The following is a 22,683-nucleotide window of genomic DNA, read 5'->3' as shown; positions in this document are numbered from 1 at the left end:
TCACCGCCATCTGGTTTAATTAGGCCTTGGGTAGTGCGCCATAAAGTTAACGGCAAGAACATTGTGGGGCCAATCAGAAGGCGGACTGGGAAGCCGTGTCACTGCCTTTCTTTCTCCTGACCGATAAGAAGTCAAGGCTGGGGGTAACTGGGTGGCCGTGCTGCTGGGCAATGGCACGGGGTAAATAGATGCCCAGAGGATAGCCAATTCGGTTTCCCTCTGACCTGGCAGGGTGGAACCTGTATGCTGAGCCCGCGTGGAGGAGGGACACCTGTCCACAAAGACAAAGGGAGGATCAGATGGCTCTGGTTGTAGTTCAGGTAAGGAGCCCACAAAGTCACCCATCGGGTTGAAATGACAACTTTTGTCAGAAGTGTGGCTCTAGATGTCCTCTAGACACTTCCCCAGCCTGTTGATCAAAATTAGGGAGAATGGCATATGCTGGTGGAGATTGAGAATTTTTTAACTACATATTAAGGGCCTCGCTTAATACTCCCCTGCAGAGCTCAGTACAGCCTGGGCCCGTGGCACCACACACTTCACATTGTCCCATGGGATTTACATGATCACTACTCTCCACCTTCTGTCATCCACAGAGACGCCTGAGGGGCTTGCAGTAGCTGTTTCTGTGCTGGTTCCAAGGTCAAACTCCCAGTCCTCTGGGGAAGAAGCTCCCACAGAATCAGAAGGCAAGGCGGTCTCAGTTGTTGCTGGTAGGACATTCAGGAAGTGTCGTGGGTATGCTTCCATGGAGTACTGGCCTGCTTCAGGGACACAGTAAGAGAAGCACGCCCTAAGGCTGGAAGGGGTAAGGCCCTACACAGAGGCCTTGGAATTGGCTAGTGAAAGGTCAGCAGTGACCTTGAGAATGTCCAGGGGGAAAGGAGGACCACGGTGGAACGGAGGTGAGCCGGAGGGAGGATGGGACAGGTAGAAGGAGTAAGGAACCCTGGGCTGAGAGTCCAAATGATTGGTTGAGTGGGCGTGGCCAAGAAGGCAGGGCAACAAAGACTTGAGACAGGGATCTAAAGTTACTGGCCCTTGCTGGGACCTGCCTGATGTCACAGTTGCGTGATGGCCACCTAATTCTGCAGAAAGGTCACTAACAGAGTTTGGCCTAAAAGGGAGGTCTGTGGTTCAGCCAAAATTGGGCCATGATGGTTTTATCATCAAATGGTAATGAAAGCAGAAGCCTTGCAGTTTTGAGATTAGACATGAACTACTGAGTGGCACAAAAGGGTCAGCCCAAAACGACAGTCCTGGGACAGGGACTTTAATACTCTGGGACACTCTGAGTCATGCAAAGACCATTGCATGTGGACAAAATTGCAAAGTCATGTGACCAGTGGAAATTTCCTTTTCTGCTTTGCCTTCCAAAGAATGCAACACAGCAGCTATCAAAGAAAACTTCAAGGGACACCCCATGTCACCCCAGGACACCTAAGACCATGTCTACTGGAACACAGCTAATGGAAACTCTCCCTGCATTTAGGCAAGTCTGGAGGAGAGCCTGTGGCCAGTCCACAAGACAGGAAACCCATGCCGATGCCCACACAGGGTGTCAAGACTCAAAGGTCATAACAAAGTCACCCCCCAATACCAAAATTAAATTTATTAAGAGTTAACGGCTCTTCAGCGAATTTATTAATCAATTTGACAACGCCTGGGGATTGTAATATAAAAATAATCAGTTGGCCTACTCACCAATGTGAGGTGCCAAGAAGGTGTCATTTCATTTTCCAGTGCCCACTGCCGCAGCCTGCAGAAACTTATTGTTACATTAATTGAGATGAAAATTTCTCAGTGTGGAATTTCGGGGGAGCATGTGCGCATTTCATCCATTTGCACAGGGGGATGGGTGGCAGTTAGTGGACCAGCATTAAATTGCCATGCCCTGACTCCCCCACTGTACCACACAGCAACTGGCCTCAGGATAGGGAGTGAGCATCCCAGAGAGACAAAGAGAAAACACACACATGGGACCGTCTCACAGAAATGCACGAAAGGCTCTAAGAACCGGAAAGGAGCCCAGTCCTTCCCTCTCTCCTTGTCCTGTTAGGCAACTAAGAAATCTCACCCAAGCTGAGGTCATTGTACTGATTCCCAATAGACAGCTTCAGCTTCATCTTAGCAGACACTCTGCTCCCAACAAATGAGACAGCCCGGAGTTCTCTAAAAGTCATCAGCGTTACTGAACGGCCACATTCAGAGCATATGGGAGCCTCCAGGGAACAAGCAACACACGGGTCACTCTTTGTGCACCCGACCCAAGGCCGGGCTACCAGGTCACACAGCAGACACGAGTCATACCAACTCAGGGATGCAGCCTGCACCAGAGTGAACCACAGTCTCAGGAAGTTCACAGTGGCCATGCTGAAGGAGGAACGAGTGTGTTACACCCTCTCGATCCCACAATTTCCCAGTTCCTATAGCTGACCCTGTCACTGAAAATACAACCTGAACCAACAGGATATATTCTCACTCTGCAAGCACGCTGCTAGGTGAATGCTGGCCCTGAGGAGACACAGGCTTCAAACTGCTCCCTCTCTCAGAAGTCCCCTGTGTATGAATAGCACCATGTTAGGAAACAGTGCTTCTGAGAGATGCTGCGCTGGCCCTGCAGCACGAGTGAGCACAGGCTGGCCCCTGGCCTACCTTCTGGTCTCCCTGCCAGTCTGCACCCAGGGACTCTTAGTTTCAGATTTTATTTGCCTTTAATTCTACGTTAAAGTCTCCTGGAAATGACTGCTTGTCTGTAAGCACAGTGAAGGACATTATTCTATACTGTAGTGTAGCCAAGACACAAGAGGGATAGGGATTCCTCTACACACATCACCCACAGCGAGGCAGCCCTTCCATGGGGCACCTCGACAGGCTCTCATCACCTTGTTGCCAGGGTCTTCCAGATGATCTGCAGATGGGCTTCACAAACACAGAGACACAGGACATACAGTTTGTGGGGGCCACTTTCTCCAAATCACAGTCCGAGTCCTGGCCTCCTTCCTAGGCATCACCTCCCTGAAGCCCTCCCAGCTTCTCTGTGTCCTGGGGTTCAGGGCTTGGCCACCAATGTAGGGATGCTCATGAGTGCTGCTCCCTCTCTCCGAGACCATTCAATACCTGTAACTGTCAGGTGCCTTTTAGTTGTAGAGACCTGAGTTTACCTGAACAGGGGAGATGTATTACCCACATGCTAGTCTCCAACTCTTAGGCTGTCCCTGGCTCCCTGAGGCAGACAGAGCCTCCTCATAACAGCAACTGAAGCACAAATAAAGTTTCTTTTCTTTACCATGGCAAGGTGCAAGGGCTTTGCCACAAGGTTTCTGGGCCTGTCTACAAGGCTTGCTTGATGGGACCAAAGAAGAGGTGGCTGTAAAATAGGAATGAAGAGACACTTTGCAGCTTGGGAATATGGTGTTGATTGAAGGCTATCAACCTTGTTTTCATAAATTTCCCCCTCTGCTCTGTGAGAAGTCACACCCCGTAGTATAGTATTCAGGCTGGGGACGTGGGGTACATGCTAAGGTATAATATTCAATGTCCACACAGGTTCGTGTGCTGGGGGCATGGTAGCCAGATGGTGGGATTTGAGACGTGATTGGATCCTGAGGTGGCTGGGCTAATCAGTGGATCGTTTCTAAGATGGGGTCATTACATGATGGAATTTTTGGGTGATTAAGGAAGTAGGTCACCAGGAATATGCCTGTGAAGATTACACCTGCTCCCTCACCTCTTCCTCTGTCTCTCTGCTTCCTGTCCTCCATGACATAGGAAGCTTCTGACACACTTCTGGCTATGACACATATGGCTCTGCCTCGAGGGACAAAGGTCATGGGCCTGAGATCATTGAAGCCATGCTCTGAAAGGAATGTCTCCTTAAAGTATATTGTCCTGCCTTTTGTCACCGCAATGCAAAACTAACATGGTGGCCTCAATTCAGGCACCAGTGGGGAAGACAAGAAGTGGGGAAGAGAGGTGACAGTGGCTGTTGCACATTCCTTCCTGGGAAGCAGAGGTTTTCCCAATGTCATGTGCCAGGAGACAAACCAAGTCGGGCCACCAAAGGCAGACCTGTGGTGTGCCAGGTCAGGTTGGACTTTCTGCCTGGTGGAGAGACCCAGACACTGGTGGGTGAGCACCAAGGGCTGAGGTGTGGGTGAGTGGTAGGTTGTAGTTTGGTGACAACATATACCACAAGCCCTAGGGTCAGTCAGGTGAAGACTTGCCAACACATATGGCCACGCAATAGTCCTGGTTTGGGCCAACCTGTCTGTATCGCCAGATAGACTTCTCTTTAACATAAAAATGTTTACAAAGGCCAGAAACTCCTAGGAGCACCAAACCAGGGGAGGAGTGGGAAGTGAATGAGGCCAATACTTTCAATACTTTCTTGGAGCTTAAGTGCTTTGGATGTTGGAAGGACGGCTGCCAATCTCTAGCCACATACAGTCTGACATCTCCAGGGCATCTCAGCATCACCAGCTCTTCTCTAGCTGCTCCTGCAGCTGGAGGACTTAGTGATGAGGGGAGAAATCCAGGCTAGCTTCCAGAAGTAGGGGTCTTCCTGCCTCACTTTACAAGGAACACTCGTGAGGACAGTCAGCCTGTATCTCTGGAACTGTACCTCTGCAGATTCTCAGGTTTTGCAGTCTCCACTCTAGAATGTACCACTGTAATCGAGGGCTGTGTTTCTATGATGCTTTCCACTCAAGTCCTAAGGCTATAATCACCAGAAACAACATCATTTCTAGAAGCAACGGTTCCTGAACTTCCACAGAACAATGGTAGAGCCGCTGCTAAGGCAACAGCTTAACAGGGTAGGAACCAGAAGATAGGTTTTGGGATTCACCAAGACATGTGGAACTCTAGGAGTCCCAGCCCCTACCCACTGACCCCCGGAAGGCCAGGGGATTGCACAGCCTCCAGTTGCCCATCTTCTTGCTCTCAGTATTGTTGGCTCCATCTCCCCTCTCCTGGGCACCTTGGCTTCCACTTCCAGTTCAGGTCACGAGCTATGAACTTGGGTGTCTCTAAGAGAGGCAGCCCTGATGTCTGGCCAGGTCCTCGCTTAAGGCCCAGCTGAATCTAAGAGGCACCTAACTCTCCAGCCTCAGTTTCCTTGTCTGTAATGACAGGTTGGCATGCCCAACCACCTAAGGCTCTGAGTGCAAGAAACAGCAGCTTGGGAGAGAGGAACTGAGACTAAGAGCATGAACGTGGCCTGGGGCCCAGTGTCAGGGCTCCAGAGACAACACACAGTCGTCTCTACACTGGAGGTCCAGGATGAACATACTGACTTACAGTGAGGATCCCAAGGCTAGTGGGAAAGCCCTCTCACACAGCTCATAGTCACCGCAGATAAGGCTAGGGCTAAAGCCTGGCCCCCCAAAAGCCAAGCCCTGAGAAAGAGGAGTCCTACTATGCCAGGCAGCTTCCTTCAAATCCCTGGTGTCTGGGAGTCGGAGAGGTGTGGAGTGGTAAAGGATCTCTGTTCATGTTGACACATCTTTCTCCTGATGCCACCCAGTTTTACTAAAGTCAACATGGTTCACTATGGCAGCACTCCTGGTCCAATCTGAGGGTTACCAGTCCATTGCACTACCAAGACAAAATCACCCCCCTCTGGAGAGCCACAGCCCAAGACACAGCGTTCATAGCATCATTAGTGGTGAGGGTTCTGAGGCCAGAACATGCCCAAGAGTCCATCCATGCCTGGCATGGGAACACACAGGTGGAAGGGGGCTACTTCCAGAAGCCTACTGCAGAAGTAGCTCCCTCTTAAAAAGACAAGGTCCCTGGCTAATGCCTCCACATTTGAATGCTTTTCAAAGTCTCCTTAGCCCTGAACTAGCCCCAGAAGGGTCAATAGAGAACTTTCCGGAAAAGCCAGATTGGTACCCCACTGTCTTTCCAAAGTCAGGGTCTAGCTAGTCACTTCCCACCTCCTTCTCCACCCTGCCCCAAAGATAACTTCTTCTGAACAGCACACCTGCCCTAGTGCCAGCCCTATCCCAGGTGGGCCTGGCTCTCTTCCCTGCCAAACACAGAGACGTGATGTAATGTGACGTTCTCCACAGCCCACCTAGCGCCAAGAACCATAGAAGAAGATGGGGTATCTTCTGCAGAGCATCAAATGGTTCAGTGAAGCAACCAAGAGTAGTGAGCACCCAGCTCTCCACGGGCAGGAAGCAATTCATACTACATAGCCTGATCTGGAGGTGAGAGCTCTGAACATGGAGGTAAAAGGGCACCACGGTGTTTCTCGATGACCCTCTGCTTTTCTCCGTGTGTAGAAAGTAGATTCGTGAGTCTGGCCTCCCACTGGGAGGGTCACTGCAGCGAAATACATACAGTGGCTGGTACCATCTGTTTGCAATAAGGAATTTAAAACACATGTGCTTGCTGAAAACAAAGGATTCTGGTGAGGATGGTTGGCTCCCTGGGGATTAAGATAGTGCCAAGGCAGTGAAGCTGGCATGCTTTGCGCATGGCCATGTCATCAGACAGTATTCTTTGGTCCAACACATGGCATTAGAGGTGAAGTATGTCCTGAGACTTCAAAAGGCCCAACAATGCCTTCTGGAAGATGCAGCAGCAAATGGGTGGACCGTCTACAATAGGCTTTCTCTCAGGAACTGCAAGTACCTGTCAGCCAACCAGTGCCAATCAGTTTCTTGCTGAGTCACATGGCCCATGGCCCACCAGAGGGGACACAGCCAATCAGCCATCACCCAACACTGGCACACCACACTGTGGGGTGGAGAGGCTCTGGCTTTTCTGAACATGAAGAGCACTGAGAATTCTTAACTTTTTGTGTGCTGTGGAACATCCCACACCGTCTACAGCTAACAAATATTTTATAACGAGAAAAGAAGGGCACAGAAAGGATTGAAGGGACTGTAAGTCTTCCTGTGGAGCTAGGGTTCTCAGGGATTTCTGCTTAGGCAAGGTGAGCTCAGAGGCCCCCAAGCCCTACATCACACCACACTAGCCAAGATGCCCTTCTCTCAAGGTCTTTGTCCACACTCCTGTCCTTCATCAGAGGGAAATGGACTTCTCTATTGATCCTATCCACTTCTCCTCAAACCCCACCTCATGCTCCACCATCAGGTGGCAGCTGCCACTTCTTCCAAGAGATATTCCACAGGCCAACGATCTCTGTGAGATCCTGGTGAAGGATCTTGCACGGGTACTTGCTACTGCTTTGGTTTTAAGTAAGGAGCAGGTACACACAGCCTCAGAGTGTGGGTACTAGCTTAACATTTTCAGAGAGTTTGCCCCAGACTTCAAGGTGGCAGTGCACAGTTAACAGGGAGTCCCATGTACAAACAAACCAGGCAGAAATCCAGGTAAGGACACAGCAGAAAGCAAGTCTAGATTCCCCGACCAGTGTGGAGCAGGTGAGACAGGGAACCCGTGAGTCACATTTCCCAAAAACAGTTGAATACTGACAGGCACCTTGAGGGTCCTTTATGAGAAAGTTCAGGATTTTTGTGTGTTTAATTCATGTTTGTTTAGTTACAACATGCACTTCGTGTTCAAAGAGTAGAGAAGGCATGGGTAGGCTGGTTCCTTCCACCTGCACTATGATTTTGCCAAGCATAGGATCAGCCAGTCCTGGATTTGTCCTCCAGAGCCATTGTCCCATGTTCTCAAGGTTACCTGACACCGACATGTTCTCATTTCCCATAGCATCCTGACTCCTTCTGAATTCCAGAGAAACCACATGGCCACCTGAGGAGAGGTCGGTGACTGGGATTTGTTCGGTGTCACTGTGATGTCAGCCCTGTGGATGCCCTGATGCTCACTGAAGAGTTGGAGGCTTTCAGAGTGACTTTACTAATGGCTTCTGCTCCATTCAGGAACATCGGGGTGCGGGAAGGCAAGCAAGAGAAGTATGTTGCTATGCTCAGGAAAAGCATGGATTCAGACCAAACTGTGGCCTCCTCAGAGAAATTCCTCCTCTCAATGGGACAGTCGTTGTTTTGAAACAGGAAAAATGCCAGCAGCTACACCAATTCCAAAGCCTCAGTATTTGTACTCACTTCTTAAGAGTTTTTCTTAGTCGGGGGAGCTCAGGACTCCAAGCCCTGGCCTTCACACACGTCTCCAAGGTCACTATCTACACCAGCTCTAGCAGCTAAATCCCCCATTAAGACTCAGTTCTAGTGGGTCCCTCAGGTTTCTGTCTTCAGGGTCTATCACATGAGTTTGCCAAACACTTAGGTTCACATGGAGTTTCAGACCCAAAGGTGTCTCACCAAGGCTAGAATTCTACACATTATCAGTCCCAGAGAAGCTGAGAGTTTTGCCCAGGCCAAGTGCCCTATGGCCCTCAAAGATGGGAAAGATCAGCGGGACACAGAGGGCGCCTCCTACTCATCTCCCTACACCAAGGCAGCGGCTCCTTCCCAGCAATGAGCCCGCGAGGAAAAGGGCAGAAAGGGTAAAACAGCTCTGCAGCAGGCTACAGATGACTCTGCCTGGCTCTTTCAGCCACTGGAGCACCGGAGCCGAGAAACATAAATTAGCACCAATTAATGAACCCATTTCACTTTATTTAGGATATGCCATCATGTAGCAAAATGCTACAGGAGAGGAGCAATTTAAACCAGGGTAAAAGTATCTTTCTGGCTGGAAGGCCACTAGCATGAGGCCACACGGCATTTAAGAATCCTTTGGAGCTTTTAGCATTTTATCTGATAAAAACTAGCACAGGGAGGAGCCTCTAGAGACCTCCAAATATTCCCTAAAATGAGCCACCCAGGTTCAGGCCCCAGGCTCCGTGGTTCCTCTAAACTGGCTCACTTGGGTGTTCAATATAATCAAATGCACAGCAGAAACATGACAAGCCACATCTATTGCTCTCTGGCTCAGCCTGGATGTTTCATAGCAGTCGAGGACATTAACAGGGTTTTAAAATCTGTTCTCAGGTCAATCAGGCCTTCTGTTGTCCTGTTACCCAGTGGCTTCTGATATGAATAAAGAAATTTGTGTACAAAACAGAGGTGTGGGCCTTCCTAACCTTCAGAAGAGAGATCTTGGGTCATGGCTGTCAGTGGCGAGACTAGGAGAGGCCTAGGAGGGTTAATGGTCCCTCCCACTTGAAGCTCAAGATCTACAAGATATGGCAGGTGAGGCCATTTGGTGAAATTAACAGGGTCTCCCAAAGTCCCCAGACCCTAGAACCTACATCTGTATCACTTCTATTCTGTTTTTGAGAAATCCCTCTGAAGCCATCCACCAGCTGGGGTATGGTGTGTAGAACCAGGCATGCTGCCTGGGATGCCTGGAAGGTGAACGGAAATAATCAGGAAATGTTCCACCCTTCTCCGGCATGCACACACACACACACACACACACACACACACACACACACACACACACACAGAGAGAGAGAGAGAGAGAGAGAGAGAGAGAGAGAGAGAGAGAGAGAGGAGTCTCTGACAATAGAGAAAGTACTCCCTTCTGGGCTCCTCGATGAACTTAGTTCCCATCACCCCACTTCATCAGATGTTCTGGAACTTGTGGGAGCTTCCAGATAGAGGCCAGAAGCACCGTCAACAATGTTTATCTACATTTCTAACAGGCAGTCAGCACAGCCCATCCACAGCCTCGCCCTGAGTCCAATGGAGGCCTCAGAGAGATGCTAGCAGGAAAGCACCTCCCACCAGACACACACTGTGTTTCTAAGAAGATTCAGTGGCAGAGACAAGACTGTGAGGCCAGCTCACCCTGGAAGCCCCTCCACCTTTAACACCCTCTATCTCTACACTAAAGTCCGTGCTGGGGGTTAAGCTGCCTGAAAACGGGAGCTTTCTGAGAGTAGCAGACATGGCTGTCCTCCTATCTCCCACAGAACAGAGAGCTGAAGGGCAGAAAGATGCACTGGGAACCCTGTGCCACACAACACAGACCTTGCATTTGCCCTCACAGGCAGGGGCCAGTCCTGAGCTCCTCTGAGAGTAAAGACTGGCTGTGCCCAGAACAGAAGACTTTCTTCAGTTCAACCAAGAATCTCTAAGGAGCCAAACGCTAGTGAATTCTGTGGCCACAGGGAAGAGGGGCTGAACAGGGAGGGGCAGCATCTCAGGCAGGAGCTGTAGCCACACCTGTCTTAGGCCTCTGCAGGGTTGAATAAAGGACAAGATGTGTGCAGGGTGTGGGCCAGCTGTTCTGAGACAATAGGTTGGCTGACCTGGGGTAAGGAAATGCCCAAGTGCACGGGACAGGGAACAGTGCCACTGAAGGAGAGAGCAATCTTTTAACAAGGTAACGAGGCTGACTTTCTAGGCTATCCCCAGTATGAACTTAAGCATCTCTCACCCGAGCAATTCTTCTCACTGCAAATGATTCAGGTACCTATACATACAGGCTCAGGCTTCTCCTGGCTTCCAACATCCCTGGGGGCACAAGGAAGCCCCTACTTAAGTTCTGAGGTATGCCACTGTATACTGCTGTCAAAGAGGTAGCCAGGGTAGATAGAAACCAGCTGACTCATGTCCCAATCTTGCAGGCACAGAGCTCATAATCCAGCCAGCCACCACCAGTCTTCCAGGCATCCCCGCCTCAGCAACAACCTTGGAGATCAGCGTATGCCCAGGGTCCAGACACCTACCATGTTTTCCGACGTTCATTTTGATCATCAAAGTGAAACACAGCAAAGATAGATGTTCATTGGGAAATGCACCAGCTTCACTGAGGGAATGGAAGGTACATCCCCATAGGTTACATGGTTAAAGCCAAAAGTAAGCAGTTATCACTATAGCCCCATGTTGGTCAATGACAAGGGAGAATGTCGGAGTACAGGGGGCTTGTGGCTGCATGCTGTGGCCTTCCAGCTTTATTCTGAGGCTGCCAACACACTCTGTAGGCCCAAGTGAGACATCTTCAGTCCATGCATAATAAAACCCCAGCCCTGGTGGTCAGTGGTCACCATCCATTCCAAGTAGGGGAACCAGGACCCAAAGAAGAGAGGTAGACTGTTGCTTGGAGTGTGACATGCACAAAGGGCACTCAAGTAGCAGGAAGTGACAATGACCATGGAAGGCCTAGTGCCGAGGGTCAAGAGCCCCAGGGGTCTGTCTCTACCATCTCCTCACTGGCTCTCATTGTCACCTTTGTTGGGTCACACTTACAGTTCCTTGCCTTACTGGATGAAGGACAGATTAATGAATGAACCTTGAGGGATCTATAAGAACAGTCTAGCTTTTGTCCCCTCTTGTTCTGTCAATCTGGGGTCTTCAAAGGCTACTGAGGTCAGAGACTTCGATGATAGATTTTGTTAAATACACACTATCAAGGAGGGAGAGCCAGGATGTGTAGTTCCGTCCAATGATATGGGGGATAAGGGTAACTCTGTGTGTGTGTGTGCAAGCGCGCATGTGTATGCGCGTGCATGCACAGTGCTGACCACCACACCAGAACACACGTCTCAGTTCTCTCATGGGGCACACGTGACCATCCTATGTACAATAGGAAACCAGAAAGGGTCATGTTTATCTTTGAGATACAGAAACACAGAAATCCTAAGCCAAGTGCCCATAAGAAAAGAGCATATTGGCAGAAAGAAGATACTCAGGCATGAATGGGACTGAGTACCCACAGAGCGTCTGAGGGAGCCTGCACTTAGCCAGGGCAGAGTGACCAGGGTCTAGAGAAGGGGCAGACTGGAACAGATCCACACATACTCTCCACCCCCACAATGTACAGTTTCAGGCCACAGCTTCCCAGACACTAAAACAAAGCAGCCAAGCCGCCGCAAGCAGGAGCAGAACTTCCCGCAGAGGAAAGGAAGGGCTCTTGACACCCCCAGAACACTGAAATCACACGCGGGAATTGGGCTGCCTCCTCTGAGAGAGGCGAGCATAATTAAGCAAGTGGGTGGATGAAGAGGGGCTGATGGGCGCCTCTGCTGCTACGCTGGACCTGGGATGTTTGATTGCCGCTAAATGGCTTCATCACCATCAGCACTACGGTTTCATGTGTGATAGACACAGAAAATGAAGCCTCGAAGAGGAGGCTGCAAGCCACCTTCAAAATGCGCTGGTCCCAGCTCTGGCAAACAGCAGCTGTGGAAACTTGTGGAGACACCTTCCCTGCCGCAGGAAGTGGTTCCAGCAGTACCGGCAGCCAGGAAGGGGCCTCGCAGCATCCACAAAGCCCACACAAGCCTTCTGGGCAGGGGGAAGCCCGACTGGGTCCTTGCAGTGGGACATCCTCAGATCCCCAACAGGCTATGCAGCTCAGAAGGGGTGCAAACCTCACCCCCTTGTCAGTAGTCCAGAAGCCCGAAGTCTCAATTCTCCAAGCTGAGAGATGCCTCCACATTCTTGTCCACTGGGGACCCACAGGCAGGAAACTCAAGAGCATTCAGTTCAGTGTCCAAGGTGCAAGTGGCTGGGGCCAGTTTTGGTCATCACAACTGGGAAAGGAGACTATGGGTGTGTGTGTGTGTGTGTGTGTGTGTGTGTGTGTGTGTGTGTGTGTGTGTGTGTAGGGAGGTACTATTCATGTCCTCCAGTGCACTGAGATGGTCCGGGTATCTATGGAGCCCTTCAGAAACTGGCCCAGAGTTAGAAAGGAGCAAAGAAAAGAAAAGACAGGGAAATGCTGATTGAGAGTGAAGCAAACGAGGAACTCACCCAAGGGTGGAGAGCCTTCGTTCCAGCACCCTGAGAAGCCCCCTCTACTCCCAGGCACACTTTTTAAAAGAGTGAGTACAGGTCAGAAATGCCACTGTTTGCTTTCTTTTCAATAAAACTGTCAGAACGCAGAACTGAGGGTCTTCAGGGATCTGAACGGCTTAGTCTCTTTGCAGAAGGAAATGGCTCTCTGCTCCAGCCAGGGCCTGTTTTCAGTCTCCAGACTCTTGCCATGTCCACCCCCGTCCCCAGGTCCCATTGCTGCACTTCAGCATCACCCCTAGTCCTGCGGCCAAATTCCGTTCTCTACAGAGACACCACTTATCAACAGTGTCACCCAGTCGTCCCGGCCCTTCCTAGTCATAGAAAGATAGCAGCGGACGCTGACCCAGGATCATCCAGCAATTTCAATCACTTCCCTCCAGGTTACCAGCTGTGGTAAGGTAGAAATGCTACCTTTTCTGGAATTTTCTATCACTTGTCAACATAGGCAGAAGGCAGTGAGCACCTGCAGTGTTCCAGGAAAAATACTGCTTATTCTTTCTACACAGAGGAAGGTTGACCCCAAGCATAAAGGAGGAAGAGTTGTTTGGAAAAACTGGGGAGCGGAGAGGGACACAGCCTCAGGAATCAACAGGCAAAGCTTCCTATGAGTGGGGCCACTTGAGAGTGGATAGACATGGCCAGCTGAGAAGGAGCCGAGACCCATAATCAGGTAGGCCAGCAACTCGCATCCTGGATCTCTGCATCCAAGATCCCAACGGATACAGACAGACTCAGACAAACTTAGCAAGCAGACTCAGGCTCCAGGGTGAGACTGGGAGAGTAGCAGTGGGTGGCTCTGCGTGTGTGTGTGTCTGTGTCTGTCTGTCTGTCTGTCGTCTGGTTTCACATGTAGCTTGTGAAAGTCTACCTAGGGGTTGGCTTCTTTGTGGTTTGGGGCTTTTCTCTGCAATGGAGAATAGAAATTGGGGCCTTGTGCATGCTAAGCAAACACTCCCCCACCGAGCTGTGAACCCCTAGACCTCTTTACCTTTTTATTCTGAGTCAGGATTTCCCTAAGTTGCCTGGGTTGACCTTGAACTTGGAATCAGATCCTCCTGCCTCATCAGGAGTACAGGCTGATCATTCTGTGTTTTGTTTCATACACATTCAGAGAACTGCACCCATGCCCCATGCCCCAGAGCCATGGTCAACTGGTTCTTCAATCTGGACAGCCTATTCCTTGTGACAATTCTCTTGATATCAGGGACCCCGAGGGCTGGATTGCCCCATCTGCTTGTCATAGCCCTCCCTGTCTCTCACTCGGCAAATAAAGCCCAAACAAGCAGGCAGGCTGTGAGGGGCCACTGGCTAACCACAACGTGGATGGGGTGGGCGGTGAGGGGAGACAGTACAACCAGTACAGGGTGGGCGGTGAGGGGAGACAATCCAAGGGCTATAGAGAGTGCAGAACACAGATGGCCTTGCCAGCTCTCTCCAGTCTTTCCTCTGTGTCGACTGCCTGCCTCCCAATGGTAATGTCAGCGCTAGGACAGCAGTCATTGCATCTACTCCTTGCTCCACAGCCTGGCACAGGGCTGAAGCACCCCAGCACACACCAAACGCACAGGCCAGAGGCTCTGTCTCCAGCTTGACCCACCACTCTGGCCTGCCTTGTGAAGCCTGGAAGGTAAGTCCAGGGACAGGTCTTTGCAAAGGGGAGACCAACCACAAAGAGACACGGGAGTCCTTCCCGCCATTCACCATCCTTAATGGCAGAGTCTGCCAAGCTGGGACTTGCCTTCCCAGGATGTGAGAGGGTAAGATCCCAAAGGAGCCCCACTTACCTCCTTAGAGGTACAGGGGGTACCCTCTTTTCTCTGCCACCAATTTTAAGAAGTGGGTATTACAAAGAACTCTTCAGTCCTTCACCAAGCTCTTTGCGCGACAGAGGGCCAGGAAGTCACGGAGACTCCCTGCCAACGCTGTCTGCCCCCCCCCATAGCTCAGCTCAGGACACCTCCCACCAGCTGCTGCTTCATTTAGTTGGTGCACTCTGGAGCAGTGGGGTCAGTGACATTCAGGGGATGCCAGTGGCCTGCATAGAAACCATAGAAACCCCAGCTCACAGAAATCCCTGGGACAGTTCAGAGGTTCTGGTAAAGGCAAGTGAGCCTTTAAGAAGGAAGGAGGAGCCTCAATGGGTTCTGTTCCAGCCCCTCACAGGCCTTGAGCCAGTGGCGGTGACACACACTAGAAGCACCTGCAAACCCTTGTCAGCCATGCCTAGATGCTAGCCAGGGTGTAGCCCTGGGCGATCTCAGGGGCGGGGCATCAGCAAAGCCCTAGGTGACAGGTTGCACTCTGTAGAGGTCATTAACTCCAGCACGCCAAGTTTTAAAGCAAAAACGAGGTCTTCTAAAGAGGCAGCTGCCGAGCTATATAAAGAAATGGGGATTTTAATGTTTTGCTTTTTCTCCCCTCGTCTACTGTGCCATTATCATAACGTTTCCCCATAATTGCGCCTATAAAGTCACCTGAAAGTACTTTGACACCACCAAAGTTGATCTACATATTTTATGCCCTGAGTGTAGAGGCAGGGCCAGGGCTGGGAATTTAACAGGGAGGAGTGTTGTCTAGTCAAGCTTCTTCTGTCTGGTCCCGTTGTCAAGCTCTCTCCTGGTTCCCGTTGCCTCTGACCTCACTGAGGTCCAGATAGCTCACAGCTGATGGGAGTAAGAAGCCAGCCCAGTGTGAAAGTGTAAAGCAGGCAGTAGACACTGGTGTAAGCAGCCCCAAGGAGAGGTTGGGGGAAAGGCAGGGGTGGTCCAGACCCTCTGTCCAGGCTCTGAAAAGGAGATGAATAGTCAAGTCCATGTTGCCTCTTGCAGGTCTATAAACAAAAACCCTCCTTCTCTCTGGGCTCTAAATGCAGTCAGGGAGAGCCGTTTACCATTATATTATGTGGCTGAAAGAAACAGCACATTTCAAGCCAGACATTCATCAAAGAGAGAGAGAGACAGAGAGAGAGAGAGAGACAGAGACAGAGAGAGAGAGAGAGAGAGAGGAGACCCCAACTGACTCCTAAAAGGCATCAATTTTTTGAAGCTTCTGGTATTTTCAATTTTACCTCTTTGAGAACTCTAGAAAACACATTTGATCAGCAGGAATACAGCACATTGTCATCGCCACTAAATATGCCACAAATTGTATTTGTAGAGGAAATGCATGTTGGGGACCAGCAAAGTGCCTACGCTCGGTTAGTATTCTAATGGATTACAAACAATTCAAAACTCGTTTGTAATTTCTTCTATGTGCGGCGTGCGGCCATGAGATTTAACTGAACTGCACAATTCAATTTTAGCAGGATTTATTTGAAAAAAAAAATGTATGTTAAGCAGGCAGCCCCAATGCCTGTCCTGCACAGGACTCCCCAGTCCTCTGAAACGAGGCTGTTCTTCCAGCATTTAGATGCTGGGAGCGTCTGTCCACCACGCGGTTCTGAAAGCGGAACTTGCCATCTACGCTAGAGCAGTCTCCTTTATTCCGGAACTGAACATGGCTCGCAAGAATCAAAGTCAAGGCTCGGGTGTCACAAGTCTTATCATTTTCTCCATGTTCCTTGCTGTTATTATCTCCAATAGACCACAAGCCAGTGTGGAAAGAAGAACTCTTAGGTGTGAGCACGGCACACAGTACACCAGCCCTTGCTACTACTTCATTCAATAACAGCGTCTGGCCAGCTGACCTTCCTGCTCCACAAGCTGGAGCAATTTAAACATTTCAGCCCCTTCTAAGCCACAGTCTGAGGAGTTTCCCAAGCCCAGAATAAAGCACTTTTCCCTTCTCACAACACCTAACTTTACCGGGAGCCCTTGGTAAACACGCTGAGTGCTTGTTTATAAAGTGGACCTTGTAAGTAACATTTAGTACATACGAAATAGAGCACCCATTTTAAAAAGCAGCCTCATAGGGGCCCTGTTTCTCTCTCTCTCTCTCTCTCTCTCTCTCTCTCTCTCTCTCTCTCTCTCTCTCTCTCTCTCTCTCTCTCTCTCTGCTTTTCCTGGCAATTCTTCCCCAATCCCTGAAAATGACAAGGCTGAGTCACCATAGCAACCATCCTAATTGGTGGACTGCAGGTCTTTCTCTAGCCAGAGGGTGGAGCCCACCTCCTTAATATGAATCTCAAGCACATAGCAGAGGACATCCAATGGGCAGGAGCAGTTGAATCCCCCAACAGAAACCAGGCCAGGAAATAATCCAGTTTCCTCTGATTAGTGCCAGGAAGTGAGCACCATGGTGTAACAGAGAAATATACATACTATAGGCAACACCCCTGAGTCCCAAAAGATGGACAGGGGCTTCCCAAATGTATCTGCTCTGTAGCAGAACGATGGTTAGGGTAATAAAAACCCTTTACAGAAACATCTTGCACACAGGATGCTAACTATTCTTCATCCCAGATATGTTGAACGAGAGGCTGGAAATCACGGGAACTATTCCATTATCATTTTTCCTATGCATTATCGATTCTAAGAAAAACGAAATATTCTTTCCCCCCAGGATTGCAGTTCTCAGCTATAAATTATTACGATGTTATTTTGTATTTTAGAGCAATGTTTTAATTTCTCCAACTGCATTTCTGGTGTAATGGGGTGTGTCTAAAAAACGTTAGCTCATTGTCAATTATTCCATTATGTGGAGATGGCAACCGCCCGCAAAATGTGGATGCTGAGGATTTCTGTTCGTCTGGATAAGATTCTTACCAACTGCCCTGGTAGCCAAGAAATAAAAACAGAGAAATAAAGAGACATGTACAGCAGGCCCTGTCCTTTCTCTGTGTCTATGAGGCTCCTTCCCTCTAGTCAGATCAAGGGGCAAGCCAACAGGATGAAGAGGTAAGAGTAAATTTTGATTCACGCTGGGTCTAGAATACAAGGGACAGAGGCTGGGAGTGGATACGAGGTACAGCTTGGTGGTACCCTGAAGTGCCGAGTGATGAGGTCACTAGTGGATATCTGTTCTTTTCCCATGTGCAGAGCTGCCTCTATTGACCCAGTCTGTAGCTCTGGGCTCTCATGCTAACCCAAGGATACTGTTACCAGAACCTGCCCGGGAAGTACTGCCAGCTCCCCATTTCAGCTCCCCCCATGCCCCCTCCCCCCAACACACACACACACACACACACACACACGTATGTGCCACCCCTGTGAAAGCACCAGAAGTGTTATCTGACAGCCCCTGTCCAGCTCTTGAGTTTACCTGTCTTTAACTCCTCCTGTATCGCTAAGGAATCAAGCCTCAGAGGTACCTGGGTAGCCCCTGAAAGCAGCCAGTAGGCTGCAGAAAGCTAAGCAGTGGGCACTCTCTGGTGGCTCACACCATGGTACTCCTTTCCTAGGGCAGCTAGGGCAACCAGGTTAGAACACTGCCAGCAGTAAGCCTCTTGCTTGTTGAACCTCAGTGGAAGGTGCCACAGCAACACGGGGGGACACAGATGGCTTCAAACAACTGGGACAATTCCTGCTCTGGGCCTACTCGAATTTCCCTCAAGACGCCTTCATGCTGGGGGTTAAGCTATTCCCAAGGCAGAGTTGTCCCAGGACTCTGGCGACAAATTTAGCCATAACTTGAGCCTCCGAGGCTGCTGCAATCCCATTTCAGAGACAGGAGGAGCTGGAATTGGGAGCTAGGAGACCCGAGGTTCTGGTGATGACCGGGGGGAAGTGGGAGAAATCGCTTGGTGATGGCCTTTAATTTTATTTTAATTTTGTAAAGAATCCATATTTTCTCATCAACCCCCACCCCCTCCGCCCGTGGCAATTTTCCATGACAGGTGTTCCCTGGCACTAGTTCTTCCTTCCCACAGAGACGGGAAGGCAGGAGCCAGCAACCAGGCAAGCTCCTGTCCCTGATGAAGCCTGTGCCCGGGACGCTAACCAACCTCCACCCATCCCACCAGTTACCAACAGGCACCAGACACTAGGCACCAAGCAGGACAATGCCTCCCCACCCTACATCAGCCCCAAGTCTGTACATACAGGGCTCAGATAATCGTTTCCCAGATGCGACCTACCACCACTCACGGTCCTGCTCCCAGCCCAGCCCAGCTCCAGCGCCCCGTGCCAGGCACCGACCAGCCCGCACCTCCCTCCGCAGCCCTTGCCAGACCCACTGGGTCGCCAATTCATTCCTCCAAACCACCCTCGCAGCGGTAGCGGACCCTCCCCTCCAGTGGCATCCGTCCCCTTACTTCTCCTTTTACAGAAAGCATCTGGCGAGCCCGCTTCTCAGAAAGGCAAGAAGCTCCGCCACGCGTTGGCACCCAAGCCGCGCTCCTGCCTGAGGAGTCCCGCTTGGGCTCGGCTGCCGCGTCCCCACAAGTCCCCGGAGGGAGTGTCGCCGGCGGGAAGCTCAGCGCGCGCAGTTCCGCTCGGTCGCCAGCCTGGGCCAGAGTGGCGACCGCACGGCGGGCAGTGGGCACCCCCGCGCAGGGACGCGCCGTGTTGGCCTGGGCCTGACGCCGGCCCTGCTGGCGAGTCCGCGGAAGCACGCTCGGGCTGATGCGCCCGGCAGCGGAGTGCCTGGAACCCGGAGCCGCCAGCACCCAGCCCTCGCGGGCCAGCGGAGCAGTGGCCAAGACCCGGGACCGCGCGCCACGCGCTCGCAACTCTGCACCGACGCGGGGCGCCCCGCCGGGGCAGGGGCCGGACTGGGGACCCGAGGCCCGAGTGGGGCCCGGGTGCACGGTACTCACTGCAGTAAGCGATGAGCAGGCTGGCCAGGATCATGAACGCCCAAAAAGTTGAGGACATGCTGGGCAGGGCGGTCGCATCTTGCCGGCTGCTGGTCCTGGGCGATGGCGCCATTGAAGCCGCGGTGCCCGCGCGGGGGGCAGCAGCGCGTCTCAGCAGCCGGCCCTGCCCGCGCCCCCGTGCCGGCCTCCACGTGCGGGCCCCGCGTGTGCCATCTCCTCCTAGTCTTCCTTCTCCTCGTTGCCGTGCTCCTTTACCGCCGCCGCCGCGCCCGGGCCCCGGCCCACTGCGCCCCGCACCGCCCGCGTCGCGCCCGCGCCCGCGCCGCCCGCGCCCGTGCTCGCCCGCCCGGGGACGCCAGCCCGCGGCTCTGGGCGTCGCTGCGCGCCCCAGCTCGGCGCGCCCCGTCACCAGTGCGAGGGGCGCGCCTGGAGCGCGTGCCCGGCGTGACGGGGCCCCGCACTGGCCCGGGACTGGCGAGGGAGGCGGGCAGAGGGGACGCCGCGCCCCAGCCGAGCCTCTGGATGGCGACAGAGACGGCCCAGCACACCCACAGCCTGGGCCCTGGGCGCGCAGGACCCGCAGGGCCAGCGGGAAGTTTGTGAACTCGGGACCCTCCAGAGGCTTCCACAGAAGGCCTGTGACACTGGGGTCCCAGACCTTGTTTGATATGGACCGGGAGAGTGAACCCAGAGTTTATTCCAAGCAAAGGATACTTGGAGCCCGATCCCCATATGTGCCCAGCACTAGGGCTCCATAGTATGCGCTGATGTTCTGGGTCCACTAGGGAGCATCTGTGGGCACTTGCCCTGTCCTATCTCCAGAGCGTGCCACCCTGTGAACTCTGTGTCTACCATAAGAACACATTCCTTTACACCTGCCCAGAAATACTTCCTTGCCCCCTGAGAGCACTTCAGCCTCTGTCCAGACTCTGTGCCATTCCACTCCTCACCCATCTTCTAGAGTCTATACAGGGCAAAGTCACTTTGCTGGTGTTCTGAGGAGGGCAGCAATGGCTACAGCTCCTCTGACGTACCTGTCACTGTAGAACAGGTTTGCACCCGCAAACCAGCTGAGCCACCGTCCCTAGTAAGTTCCTTGAAGCCCAGGAGATAACTCAGGTCCATGTGTTTCCCAGGTGGCCCTACAGGTACATGGCCATGAGGCTCACTCCCCTTCCCTTCCTCTGCCTCAATGGACGTGCTAATAGAAGCCCCAGTCTAGGTGGCCACCAGCATGAGCCTTTTGCTTTGCATCCTGGTCCAGTGTGGCATTTAAAGGGTCTAGGAAGTAGAGAAAATTCCTGAGGGACTAAGGAAGGGCAGGCACCCAGGCCCTCCCTTCACATATACACACATGCATGTACTCCGCAAGCACAGCTAGATCACATGTGCATTCATGCCACATGGATGCATGAAGATACTCAACAAACACATATTCCACATGCATATATGCATGCCACAGGCCTGTACATGCACACTACCCACATATATGAATATTCATACATGTCATCGTATGGCCACAAGCACACACTCTCCCACATATGTACATACACAAAGCACCAACATGAATATACATGTTACATAGCCACACATACCTCCACTTATATGCACTCATAAACATCCACACATACAGGTATATAAACACCATTTACATCGCACATGTGCATGCACATATGAAAAACACATATACACATGTGTGTACCACATTATTATACTCCACACACATATGCATGACACGTGGCAACACCCCCACATCAATGCACAGGCACACATACATACATGCATATACACCATGTGCACATGCAGATGTGCAAGCCACGAAACCACCTACACACGATGCAGAGAATACATAAGTACGCCCTCTCACAAGCATACACACATCCAAGGCCGTGCTAGTGAATGTGAGGCAGACTGCACACTAAGATCTCACAGTGCTCTTTCTACAATAAGATCGTGTCCACCGACGGGCTTTCCCACTAATCTCCAATTCCTGTCCAATTAAGACCCAGGTTTTCCAGGCACCATCTTCTCCAGGACAGCCTCTCTCAGCTTACTTTCCTGCAGGGAGGAAAGTCTGCAGAAACTAGGTCTCCTGACATTCTCAAGTGGGCAGGGTGGTGGCGCCTCTTGTCTTGAGTATTCCAGACGGACTTCTCTGTCCCTAGCCCAGGGAGGGGTCCCTCAGCTGGCTTCTACAAAGTTATACATACCATGGCTGTCTGAATTGCCTTCACACACTTTCCTTTGGTCTGTGCCTTTTATCCTGAAAAAGAGCCAGAGCTCTAAACCCTTACACACCCCACTTCATCCTGTCCACCCTGAAAGTCTGCTCTGACACAGGAGTTCCTTCACACAACATATATCTGTTGAGTGTCTACTAGATGCCAGGCACACAGTGCCAGAGAGACAATAATATTTACATTTTCTCTCCTTGAGAAGTTTGCAATGGACCTGAAAAATACGCAAGGAAAATGCAATCACGTTCATATGCTAGGTATCATGTTGAGAAAGACCCAAGAGTACTGCTGAAGGTTTGTGCTTGTTTTGAAAATGATCTTTGTGTGTGCATCTCATGCTCGTGCAGTTTTGCTGTGCAGCGCTGTGTGCATGCTGCTGTGGCCAGAAGAGGGCATCAGGGCCCCTCGATCTGCAATTACAGGTATTTGTGAGCCACCACTTAGGTGCCGGAATCCAACCCAGATCCTCTGGAAGAGCAACAAGAGCTCCTAACCACCGAGTCATCCCTTAATCCCCCTGTTGGAACATTCAACCCAAGGTTAAGTTCTGGGCTACTGTAAGGAAAGTGCTGGGAGAACTTCCATGAGATGTGTTAAGAGACAGACTTTGATGACACAGACATACACACATATATACACACATACGCACACATATACACACACATAAACACACACACACACACCTGAAATAAAAGCTTCACAGAACAGCACTTACCCACTTACTCTCTCTGGTAGTTTCTGTTCTGTCCTAATTTCTTTCCTAAAATGCTGGTTGGTTGCCCACCCAATAATGCTGTTACACTAACAGCCTTTGCTTGAAAATCCCTTTTGCAGGACAGATGTGATCTTCTCTGAGTTGTGGAGATATAAATTGAACCAACCATACCTTTCCCAGGGAGAAGTGACAGAGACAGTGCTGAGAGCAGGGTACACGGAGGTACACTACCCTGTCTATTTTGCACTATGACCTTGAGATTTCTGGTGGCTGAAGTGTTGGGGAAAGTTTAAGATTTTGGAGAATGGTTCATGTTGAGTCCTAAAGACTCCTGCAGAGAGGGACGTG

At 51.2% G+C, this 22,683-nt stretch overlaps 1 protein-coding gene across 1 annotated transcript in view; it reads right to left on the bottom strand.

The window, feature by feature from the left end:
* Tafa5 (TAFA chemokine like family member 5) overlaps positions 1–19,706 on the bottom strand; it is a 202,667-nt gene extending 182,961 nt beyond the window's left edge. The window contains exon 1 of the mRNA XM_057792523.1: positions 19,384–19,706. Coding sequence (XP_057648506.1) covers positions 19,384–19,495 — 112 coding nt within the window. The 5' untranslated portion in view covers positions 19,496–19,706. The remainder of the gene's footprint in view (positions 1–19,383) is intronic.
* Positions 19,707–22,683: the final 2,977 nt, after the last annotated feature.

Source organism: Chionomys nivalis, chromosome 17 (assembly GCF_950005125.1).
Source record: "Chionomys nivalis chromosome 17, mChiNiv1.1, whole genome shotgun sequence".
NCBI classification, from domain to species: Eukaryota; Metazoa; Chordata; class Mammalia; order Rodentia; family Cricetidae; genus Chionomys; species Chionomys nivalis.
Note: the sequence above shows the minus strand (reverse complement) of the source record. Positions and strands in the feature narration are given on the sequence as shown.